Here is a 12587-nt window from a genome sequence, read left to right on the forward strand (position 1 = left end):
TTGAAATATTGGATCTAAATACTCATGGGCCACAAATCCTTGTGTAACTGTTAAGATTCTATCTGCTGTAAGTTTCTGCTGGAGACCCGAATAGACCATTGTGTTTTGGTGAAGGCCCACTGCTGAAAGATGTCCCAGTGCAAGCCTAGCAATCTGTGGTTATATCTCTCCTGTAGAGAGAAAGCTAATTCTTTAACTTGTCCCCCTTCTGCCTTCAAAGTCTAAACTGAAACCTGGGGCTGGAAACCTAGATGGGGCCTTTTTTACATCAGCTGCAAGTCTTTTGTATCTCATTTAACCCACTTTACCAATGATCCAGGCGATCCCAGGCGAGGGGGAGAAAATACCCAGCTTGTGAGTCACGTTCCCTCTGTTTGAAATAGACAAAGGTTCTGCCCCAAAGCAGGTGCCATAAAATTCGCTGGGATTCATAAAAATTGGCTTCTGGACTACGCTTTCTACGCTTCTGTTGCACTTACGTCTAAAGTACCCGACCAGGTCTACTGATTTTCAGGACAATTTCCTCATAGCCATTAGATAAACCATTTTATCTTGATATTATGTCTTTTGGTTAAACCAATGACAACAGTGAAATATCCATCTTTCACCCAATTGTGACATTTGGCATATTGGACAGTTATTCTAGCTGTATGGCGGTGGTCAACATCTACTTATTGCTGATATTACATCATTTCTTCCCTGTGTTTGGTTGCATCTACCGCTGCTTCAGTTTGGGGAGTTAAGGATGGATCACCACTTTGAGCAGTGACAATTTAATGATAGTGAAATGCCCATCAAATGCTCCCATCACTCTGTTACGCTTGTCACTTCTATCGCTTTGTCAGGTTGAACGATTTCTGTACTTCATTGCTGCTGGACAAAGGCAGATTGGAGAGCTGCTTGATTCTCTCTGTACTGTAGCTGTCATATGTTCCTGTTTAAGGAGCAGACAGTTTAACTGTGGTGCTATGAGAAAAATTACAGCTGTTTGTAGTTTAAGGATGGAGGTCAATGGGGCATTTCAGATATGCAGAAATTCAACTTTTGCCATTAGGGCCAAGCCTTGATTGGCCATCCAGGTGTTCAGGAGTTTCTGGATATGTGTGGAAACACCTTAAGCAGAGGGTAAGAGGGAATTTACAACTGCCGGCCACCATCAGCATTGGGGGATCTCACTGTCAACCCCGCCACATACACCACCATCAGCATCGGGAGTTCTCCCCTCTCCCCCCTACCATTAGCATCAGCGGCTCTCACTGTCACCCCTATCACCATCAGCACTGGGGTCTCTTCTCCCCACCACCCCCACCCCCCACCATCAGCATCGGGGGCTCCCACTGTCACCTTCACCACTGTCACCGGGGGCGGTGGTCAACATCTACTTATTGCTGATATTACATCATTTCTTCCCTGTGTTTGGTTGCATCTACCGCTGCTTCAGTTTGGGGAGTTAAGGATGGATCACCACTTTGAGCAGTGACAATTTAATGATAGTGAAATGCCCATCAAATGCTCCCATCACTCTGTTACGCTTGTCACTTCTATCGCTTTGTCAGGTTGAACGATGTGAGAATAATCTCTGCTTCACCCCCTCTGTGCAATGCCTTTATTCATCTAAGTTCTGCTGTATCTGCTCGTCCCGACATGATACAGTGTCATCCCAGCACCTTTTCAACTTGACTATTCATCAGCCATGAGTTAAAGCAACATTCGCTTCTGTAATATTTAGCTTTGTTTGTGGCTTAATTCTCTGTCTCACCTGACACTCTATTTGACTCTGAATTTCCTTATTGATGCTTGAATGGCCTCTGTTCTCATGCTTGCTTAAGAAGAACACTTTGGCAGTTTAGATTAACAATTCACTTTGGTTTTAGTACAGAGAACCTTTCAAGGTTTTCATGTGTCTTTGATGCACACACATGTTGACTGCAGATCACATCGCATCAAGAAATGCCAAACTTTCTTTCCATGGAAAACTAACCATCCAAGAAATGGACAGAACTAATGGATTAAATTTAATACAGATAGACCCGTTGAAGTCATCATAATGCAAATTGAGTGTGTCAATAAGAATCCACAGGCTGACTGTTCAGATAAAATTGGCACTCAAGGAGGCCTGTTCCCTTCAGTTGGATACTTGCGTTTAAAATTACATTGCTGTTTTTTGGTGTATCCGTTAATACTGATTAAGGGAAACTAACGGGACCAAATTATTTGTCCATTTTACATCCTGCACAATTTTACCTACAATGGGAGTGAACGGGTTCAAATTATCTCCACAATTTCTGTACTTCATTGCTGCTGGACAAAGGCAGATTGGAGAGCTGCTTGATTCTCTCTGTACTGTAGCTGTCACATGTTCCTGTTTAAGGAGCAGACAGTTTAACTGTGGTGCTTTGAGAAAAATTACAGCTGTTTGTAGTTTAAGGATGGAGGTCAATGGGGCATTTCAGATATGCAGAAATGCAACTTTTGCCATTAGGGCCAAGCCTTGATTTGCCATCCAGGTGTTCAGGAGTTTCTGGATATGTGTGGAAACACCTTAAGCAGTGGGTAAGAGGGAATTTACAACTGCCGGCCACCATCAGCATTGGGGGATCTCACTGTCAACCCCACCACATACACCACCATCAGCATCGGGAGTTCTCCCCTCTCCCCCCTACCATTAGCATCAGGGGCTCTCACTGTCACCCCCATCACCAACAGCACTGGGGTCTCTTCTCCCCCCCCCCCCCCAACACCATCAGCATTGAGGGCTCTCCCCACCACCCCCACCCCCCACCATCAGCATCGGGGGCTCTCACTGTCACCTTCATCACTGTCACCGGGGGCTCTCACTGTCACCGACCCCCCCCCCCCCCCATGTGGTGATATGCATCACTGTATATACATAAGAGGTTAATGTAAATACACTAGAACTACATAATCACTAGAGGGAGCACCAGAGGTGTCATGACATGCAGACATACAGCCAATGGGTCATTTCAAAAGGACACAACCAATGGGTAATCAGGAAACCCAGAGGTGGCATTACCACAAGGGGGCATTTCACAACCCATATAAAAGGACAGGGCACACATGCTCTGCCTCTTTCCACAGACAGACATCTAGAGAGTACATCAGGGTTGATCAGCAGCATCACACCCAGCACGTGGCTTAGAGCAGGCTGGTAAAGATAGACTAAGTTACTACAGTTAACAGTAAGTCAAACTCATTTGAGAACTGTGTTAATAGTTCAATAAACACAGTGAACTCATTTCATAGTCTGGAGCTTCCTTTGTCAAAGCATACATCAAGGAAGCAGCTTATGCTACATGAAGCAGCATAACACAACACCCCACACACAATTAGCACCACATACATCACCATCAGTATCGGTAGCTCTCCCCCAGTTCCACACCATCTTCAGCACTGGCAGCTCTCACCTCTCCCCAACCACCATCAGCATCAGGGGTCCTATCTCCAACCCCCACCACCACCTCAAAAATCATCGCAAGAAGTCTTACAACACCAGGTTAAAGTCCAACAGGCTTGTTTCAAACAAATAGGTTTGAAACAAACCTGTTGGACTTTAACCTGGTGCTGTAAGACGTCTTACTGTGCTCACCCCAGTCCAACGCCGGCATCTCCACATCAAAAAACATCAGCATCAGGGACGCCTGCCACCCTGCCTTCGACATGAGAGACGGGGCATCCCCTGCTTCCTGCCCAACACTGCCCCTCCACCCTGCCGTCAGCATCGGGGGCTTCTTTCACCCCCCCCCCCCCCACCCACCCAACCACAAGCATTAGGGCCTTCTCCCCCCCAAATAACGTAACGCAAATCCCCCTCCCAATGGGACTCCACAGAGGGTCCACCTTGGGCACAGCTTGGAACTGCCATGTTAGCACTGCTGGGTTGGCAGTACCAGCCTGTGCCAGGGTTAGTGTTGGGGCAGTGGCAGGACCTGCTTGGGCATGTCCTTCTCCCCCTTGGGCTTTACTTACCTTTGCGCCTCCTGGGGCTCCCCTCAACTCATTCATGTTTCCCCGAACCTGTTGTAAATAGTTTGAATACTCAGGAAACATGTGGAGGGGGACTCAGTGAGTATATTAAAATGTATTTAAATGAGGCTCCTGGTCTTTCTGGGCATGAACCTCGCTACGTCACCAGCAAGGGGAGTGGAAAATTGGAAAACGGTATCTTGCTGCTGAGAATCGTGGTTTCCGATTCTCTCGGAGTTTTCCGTCCACATCACCGCTCTCATGGACGGCTAACGGGAGCTGAAAAATCACCCTTCTGGTGCGAATTCTGTGCATCCAATTGCCTACCTGAATAGAATTTCAGACAGGTCTTTAAGTATCTGGCATTGGCACCCAAAACAGGGCTGAGGCTGTTTAAATATGCAGATCGGCATCCTACGCCTATTTTAGTTGTAGATCCAGCAGAAAAAATGTGAATGAGGCTAAATCTGAAACTGGTTTGAGCCTCCTAACTACCAAATTGTGAGCGTGCTGCAGACACATTGCTGATACCCCACTCAGTTTCTGGTCAATGTTAGGATGTTGACAGTGCGGGATTCAGTGATGATGATGTAATTGAATGAAGAGGTGATGTTCTCTCTTGTTGGAGATGGTTGTTGCCTGGCACCAATGTGGTGGAAATGTAACTTGCCACTTGTCAACCCAAGTCTGGATATTGTCCAGGTCTTACTGCATTTCGATATGGACTGCATCAGTGCCTAAGAAGTCGTGACTGGTGCTAAACATTGTGCAATCATTAGCAAACATCCCCACTTCTAACCTTATGCTGGGACGAAAGTCATTGATGAAGTAGCTGAAGACGGCTGGGCCTAGGGCACTATCCTGAGATACACCTGCAGTGACGTCCTAGAACTGAGATGATTGAACAACCACAATCAATACCTCTTGTTCTAGGTGTGACTCTAACCAGTGGCAAGTTTCCCCCCCCCCTGATTCCCATTGACCCCAGTTTTGCTCGGGCTCATTAATGCCATACTTGATCAAATACTGCCTTGATGTCAAGGGCAGTCACTCTCACCTCACCTCTGGAGTTCAGCTCTTTTGTCCATGGTTGAACCAAGGCTATAATAAGGTCAGGAGCTGAGTGGCCCTCGTCTAACCCAAACTAAGTATCAGTGAACAAGTTATTGCTAGGCAAGTGCGGCTTGATAACATTGTTGATGACCGCTTCCATCACTTTGATGATGACCGTGAGTAGACTGATGGGGCAGTAATTGGCCATGTTGGATTTATCCTTCCTGTTGTGTACAGGACACACCCGGGCAATTTTACACATTGCCAGGTAGATCCCAGTGCTATCGCTGTACAAACGCAGCTTGGCTCGGGCGGTGGTAGGTTCTGGAGCACACATCTTCAGTACTATTGCAAGAATGTGGTCAGGGCCTATAACATTTGCAGTATCCAGTAGCTTCAGCTGCTTCTTGATATTATGGGGAATAATTTGAACTGGCTGAAGACTGACATCTGTGATGGAGGGGACCTCCATGGAGGTCGAGGTGTCTCCCAACCTTCAGTGTACACTGACAGTAAATGGTGCTTGTTAACCAGGCACAAGGAACACATCAGTTTCTCTTTGAAAAGCAGCCAACAGCAAGAAATCACTTTCTGTTATGGACATTACATAATTACGCAGTTACATTATTATCTTATTCTGCTCATAAAAATGATATTATAACAATGAAAAGAGAAACTTTTAAATGTAAATTTCATAAGATATAGACCTAAAGATGTTTTTATTTGCATTTCTCCTGATTCACTTCATTTTGTTAAACTACCTGATTCCTTGAAAATAGGTGTAAAATGGGAGCCCGATGAAAATGGAGTAATTGCATTTGACTGCAGAAACCGCAAATGGTAGGTAATAATTTACAGCTATTGTTTGTTTTCTTTTTGAAACCTTTTTGGAGAACACTGATGCAAAATGTCCTTTCCTTTTGTGCAGGTACATTCAGGCCGCCACTTCACCCAAAGACATTATCATTTTAGTTGATGTCAGTGGAAGTATGAAAGGGCTTCGCATGACAATAGCCAAACAAACCGTTTCTTCCATCCTGGACACATTTGGAGATGATGACTTTTTCAACATTATTGCAGTAAGAATATTTGCCTTATTCACAGATATAACTCAGATTGCACAGATGTAATGATCGGATGTTAGATAGTGCAAGCCCTAGTTTCAGTCTTCATAGACTCAAATGAAACCAGTGAAAATGAGGTGAGACTTATCCTGGAGATATATACTTAATGGTTACAATGAAGGAATATAGCAAAGACTTCCAAAGGCCCAGTTGATAAAGGTGCTCTTCAGTGTAAGTGTATATGCCCTCGTATATAATCATTTTGAATCATATATGCCAAAATAATACAGTTTAAATGTTTAATTTGACCTTGGTTGTGGCTGCTGTAGGCTACATTTGGTCTGAGCACACCTTGACTAGCAAGGAAAGTATAATCCAGCATTCTTGATCACAAAATGACTTTGTTTGTAAAGGACAAATATGTGCACATTGGGTGAGAACAGACACAGTATTGATTGTGATGCCTACCTTAGTTGAACAGCATGGAGGCACTGTGGCCGAATTCTCCGGCCGTTGTGATTCACTTTTCCCACCGGCAGTGTATCCCTGCCCATGGATTTCCCGGCAGCATGGGGTGGCTTCAACGGGAAATCCCACTGACAAGCGGCGGGATAGAGGATCCCGCTGCCAGAGAACGGCACATTGCCGAGAAACACGCAGCTGGGGGACCGGGGAATCACGCCTAATGTGTAGACTGGGCACCTGAGCAAGATAACAGAGAGTAACAGACTTTAGTGGAGCCCTGTACCAGCAGTGTCAACATGAATTAGAGCAGGGATTTACTTTCTAGTCCTATCAACAATGTTTCAAACATTTCTGCCATGGGATATATGAATGGTTGTGGAAAGGGAAGAAGGATTTCGTTTTTAAAGATAATTGCCTGACGTAGGCATATGGGTCAGTGCATGTTTTACCTTTGATAATTGAGCAAATATTGCCCATGGGCATGATGGGTAAGATTATTGCCCAGAAGAATTTATTCCCGAGGAGTGACTTGAATTGTTCATTAATTGATTCATAACTCGTTAATCTGGCCTCATGTAGTCACAGAAAATGCACACCAACAGAAGTAACAGAAACCATAAATAATTATAAGACAGCATCTAAGGATGGAAGATTCTGGATAGGGAGAGGAAAATTGAGTTAAATTCCAGCGTAACTGCTTTACACAAACACAACAAAAATGCAATTGAAAAAAACTAGTTCCAGGTAAGAAAATGAGCAGAAGCGAGATGTTTAAATTAGTGTAAAAACACACAAATTTGGTGCAAAAGATCAATCATTGATAATTAATTCTAAGCTTTTCATATAATCGTTTAAATTAACACTGGTCAAGTAAAGTCATACACGTGATTTTGTTTAGAAACGCTTAACTGGCATTATATTTTTATATTAAGTAGCATTATATTTCTAAATTGTGAGGAGGTCTTGTGGTGCAGTGGGGAGCCTCCCTGCCTCTGAGACAGAAGCTCCAGGTTTTCTCCACTCCCAGAACTTGGCCAAGGAAGGTGTGTTTATAGCACGGCCAAACAGGTTGAGTGTACTCCTGGCCATCCTGCTTGATGTGGAGTGTGTGGCACCCTTCACACTATAAGCCTCTGGCCTGTTCCAGGAGAAATCTCACTGTGGGAACAGATGAAAGTCTGACTTGTGCCCCGCTAGTTGCGGGAAGAGAAACAACAACAAATATTTTTATATTAAGTAGCAACGGGGCTGGTTTAGCTCATTGGGCTAGACAGCTAGTTTGTGATGCAGAACAAGGCCAGCAGCACGGGTTCAATTCCCGTACCGGCTGAGAATTCTGAATTCTCTCTCTATGCACCCGAATAGGTGCCGGAATGTGGTGGCTAGGGGCTTTTCACAGTAACTTCATTGCGCTGTTAATGTAAGCCTACTTGTGACAATAAAGATTATTTATCATGTTTTCTTCCTCAGTACAATGAAGAGCTTCATTATGTGGAACCGTGCATAAATGACACTTTAGTGCAGGCAGACAGAAACAACAAAGAGGTAAGTTAGTCAGCTTACATCATTTAATCATTGTTCATGTGTTATCAAATCAAAATTTTGGTTATGTTTAGGTTACATATATGTTCTTAACATAACAATATTAATACGAGACAAAATTATCCTTCAAAATACAACAGTCATCATATCATTGGTTAGTATGAATGTTTTAGAGATGATAAAGGCTATACACTATAAGACAATAATAAACAGTCACTTGAACATACAGAACCTGAATATTGTTGAGAATAGAGACATGTTGCTGAGGTTTTTCGTCAAACATTCAGCAGGACAAACAGAAGAATGCCAACTTTCAAAAGGTCAGTAACATTGATACAACAGGGCAAAAGGCTACTGATTGGCAAGTACATTTTGATTGGCCAAGGTGTTGCCAGACAGAAAGCAATGGGAATTATATGTTTTCCAACCCTGTGGGGCAGTCCAGCAAATACTCAAAGAGAGCCGACACCAGGCCCATCCAAGATGGCCGATAAGTCTCCCGTCAAAACAGAACAAAGAAGTTTACAGCCACCGTTAGAAAACTAACCCTCCCTTCCTCCCCCAGCCTCCCATCACCACACCCAAATAGCCCAGCAAACAGCAATAAGGCAAACAAAGACTCCCACCTTCCCCGCTCACTCCCAAACCCCAACTAAAATGAAAATAAAAATCCTAAGCTCATGATTACAAACCCTCCCACAGTATGAACACCCTCCAAGTGCTCTCCTCCGGGCTCTCCTCTGAGCAGTCTCTTGGGGGGCGGTGGGGGGGGGGGGGGGGGGGGGGGGGGGGGGGGGGAATGTCTCGGATGGCCAGCCTATCAAATGGAGATCCTGTGAGAGAATGGACATGTGGTCAGTGACAGGGAAGGATAATTTTGTCTCGTATTAACTTACTTGAGACAGGTCACCTGGGTGAAGGGGCAGTGGATCCTTACCTCTTCGGTGCAGGCCAACCTCGCTGTTGGTCAACCCCATGACCTCCGGGGCCGTTGCTCATGGGGGGAGTGACGACTCGGATCTCTGGTACCCCGCCCTCCGCATTTGCCCTTTCCCACCTATTATGGACTATCCTCTCCTCCAGGGACAAAGAAAGGGTATTGTAAGCCTCATGCTTGATGGATCGGGGGAGCGGGTCTATTGCAGGTGGCATGTGTGGGCATCACAACTGGACATGAAAGGGTTGTGCTGGTGGGTGCCAGGGGTTGCTGAGTGACAGGCATAAAGATCGGATGTGGGGAGGGTCCGAGGTGTCAGCCAGCGATTTGTTGGGGAGGGGTTGGGAATTTGAGGGGTGGCAGGCGGAACCGAGAGCTCTGGCAGGAGAGAGGCGGTAACTTACCCTTGCAGCTCGGCGGAGGGTCATTGGTCTTCTTCCTACATTGTACGGCAGTCCTCCTGGTCATGCTGCCCGCACTGACAACCGCTGACACTATATCCCAGGCCCCTCAGGGAACAGTCTGTCCCGTCTCACCTCCACTGCACCCAGAAACCTCTCAGGTCGGCATCGCCAACCGAGGAGCAGGTCTGCGCGCTGCCATGCTTGTGTGTTGACTGGGAGTGAGTGGTGAGGGAACGTTTAAAAGCAGCTCCCTTTTGTTGCCGAATGAATCCTAAAATGAGATCACAGCCTTACAATTATTCTGTTCAATCTTGATTTTAAAATAGAAAAATGTCCTTGCATTTATATCGAGGGTGGAGGGATTCCCCCCCCCCCCCCCCCCCCCCCCCCGCAGTGTGCTTCTGGGTGGTGGGAGGTGGCCCGCCATTGGTTGATGGCCGGATCTTCTGGTCCTTCTACGTCAATGGGATTTCCCGTTGAATCCACCCACCGCAGCTGGGAAACCTCTGCCCCCCATAGTATCTTGTTAACTCCTCAGGATGTCAAATTACAATCAATGGATTTTTGAAATGCAGTCAAAGTTCTAATGTAGGCAAATACATAAACCAATTTGAACAGTGAAATGCCCCACAATCTGCAAATTAGATAAATTATCACTTAATCTTTTTTAATTGATAGTTTATTTGAAGGAGGAATTTTGGCAGAAGAGCTATCTTCTCCAAATAGGATCACAATTTATTTTATATCTACATGAATGGGCAATTATGGCATTGGTTAAAGGTCTCAAAAAAGACACACCTCCCAGAATGCAGAGTGCTCTTCCTCAGCACTAACTTAAACTGTTAAATGAGACTGCAATCAAATCCGGAGTGTCGCTTCAATCGTAGCTGCCTGACTCAGAAGCTGGAATTGTGCCATGTTACCCCCTCCAACTACTCTCTCCCCTGACTTTGCTCCCATTTTTTCCCCTTTCCCTTTAGGTTGTGGCTTATGCTGAGCTACAGAGAGACCAGCGGCCCTTTGGTTACTTATTCAAAGGACTATTTGCTATTTGCCTTGTGTGAGCTCACTGAATTTTTATGTTTTTCCATTGTAGCTGAGCCTTAAAATGCCATCAGAACATGTCCGAATGCACACTTTCTAGCAGAGGCCATCAAATGACAATAAAGACTACAGTATAGTCTGCAGTATAGAAGGACACTGTCATGCTACAACCTGCACCGAAGCTGAAAGAAAGCTAACTCAGCATTGGTCAGGGAGTCAAACTGGTGCTTCCTGATTATTGTGGTTCAGTAACATGTCACATCTCACGGTTCATTTGCCCAGGAAACACTGTCCGAATGTTTGTTTATTTGGTTAAGGTTAAAGCTCTCATTGGTTCACCTGAATGATTTTTGTCAGGAGATTTTACAAGACCAAGCAGCCATGCACATATTTATTGTGATATTGCTTGAACAGAAGCGCATCTTTTATGTAACAAATGCAATTAAAATTATGGCATAATTTCCAAAGTCACTTTAATCCTTTGTGGCTTTCTGTGATAAGTAAATTGGCAAAGGAGAGCGCAGCATCATGACATTCAGAGATGGGTATTAAAGGGTTTTCTGACATAATTACTGCAGGTCTTCAGAGATAATCTGTAGTTAATTACCGGAGAATTATAAGTCGGATGTGTGGTATATTGGAAAAAATATATATCAATCAAATTATAGACACACATTTCAGAAATATCTGGGTGGTTTAGTTTTGCAGACAATGGCTATTGTTTACGGAATATTCTGTTGGTTATGTAGTATGTTCAATTCAGATTTAGGATAAATGCAAATGAGTATTCATACCTTGAAGGTGGTGATTAATTCAGCTGAATTTGTACTAAATGTCGAAACTGAAAAGTTCAAATCCAAAGTAGTTTGCATTTTCAAATTAAAATGCAAAGAGCACTATGTCGCGATAGCCTTGATCTTACTTCATTCACTTTACTTTGATGTGTAGAATTAAGATTTAGATTTATTTGAATGTGTCATTTTAAACCTCCATGATTAGTGCTTTAAAGTTCAGTTAAGAAGAAATATTTTGAAATTGCACCTTTATTGTGACAATGTTACCTTTTCAAATGATAACATGGGAAATAAAACCATTGGATTAAAATCCCCTTGTTATATTTTATCACACGGCTTACTTATATTTCCTGGTTTGTGACATCAAAGGGGAAATAACAGATCGGCTATTAATTGACATCTGAAATGTAATATCAACTATTTCAGATTTTGGCAAGCCTTTAAGTAAAGGTGTTCACCTTTTTCGCTTATGATTAAGCCTTGTTGGCCCTTCTGAAGTAGCTAAGCAAGGGTAAGTTGTTTTCTAAACTGGTGCTACCATTTACTGTCATCGTATGCTTCTAATAGATATAAAACAATTTAAATAGGCTTATTGGAGTCGACGTTGGTGGCTGTCTCTCAATTCAAGGATGGTGTTTACGCAGGGTCGCGAACTTTGTGTGACTGAACAGGCCAATTCTCGATCTTTGAGCATATGGGGCAGGATGCCCATGAATCGCGGGATCCAAAATGCAGGATTTTCTTCCTTTTCTTTCCTTCTCTGCCGCCACCCTGCCTCACCACTAAGACGCTTGGACTCAAAGCATGATGCAGCTTGATGGAAAATTGTCTCCATTTGGAATGATTGGTCGCAATCCCCACCCAATCATCAATGTGATGAGATTCAAGGAGACCAAGTGCAGCTCAATCTTGAAAATCTTCACACATCCAACTCAATTTCAGAACAGTGGGTCACATAAAGTCAGCTGTACTGGACTCCCATGTCCAGACTGCTGGTTTTGAGCATTGTCGTCACCAGAACTGATTTGACGCAAATGGTGCCGAAATATATCCTCCTGGAACAAAGCAAGCAGCTTTCATTGTCTGGTAGAACAACGCAAGGTCACAAGTCAGGTAGGCTGCATTCCAACAAATCAGGTCTGACACCCAAGGACAAATCCTGAGGATAAAGGGCAAGTGATGGGAAAAGAAAGCCCACACATCGAACAATATTCTGACGATCATGACATTCAAAGTTTTTTGTGAAGCCATCAGGGCCATCTGTAGACCAAGGTGAAATAGATCAAATCCCCTTCACTCA

At 44.3% G+C, this 12587-nt stretch overlaps 1 protein-coding gene across 5 annotated transcripts in view; it reads left to right on the top strand.

Moving 5' to 3' along the window:
• cacna2d3a (calcium channel, voltage-dependent, alpha 2/delta subunit 3a) overlaps window positions 1-12587 on the top strand; it is a 1093156-nt gene that overhangs the window by 496698 nt on the left and 583871 nt on the right. For all 5 annotated transcript variants that reach the window (XM_038812776.1, XM_038812778.1, XM_038812775.1 and 2 more), the window contains 3 exons: window positions 5817-5877; window positions 5966-6116; window positions 8037-8111. In XM_038812776.1, the coding sequence (XP_038668704.1) occupies window positions 5817-5877; window positions 5966-6116; window positions 8037-8111 (287 nt within the window). The remainder of the gene's footprint in view (window positions 1-5816; window positions 5878-5965; window positions 6117-8036; window positions 8112-12587) is intronic.

This window comes from Scyliorhinus canicula, chromosome 11, assembly GCF_902713615.1.
Source record: "Scyliorhinus canicula chromosome 11, sScyCan1.1, whole genome shotgun sequence".
NCBI lineage: Eukaryota > Metazoa > Chordata > Chondrichthyes > Carcharhiniformes > Scyliorhinidae > Scyliorhinus > Scyliorhinus canicula.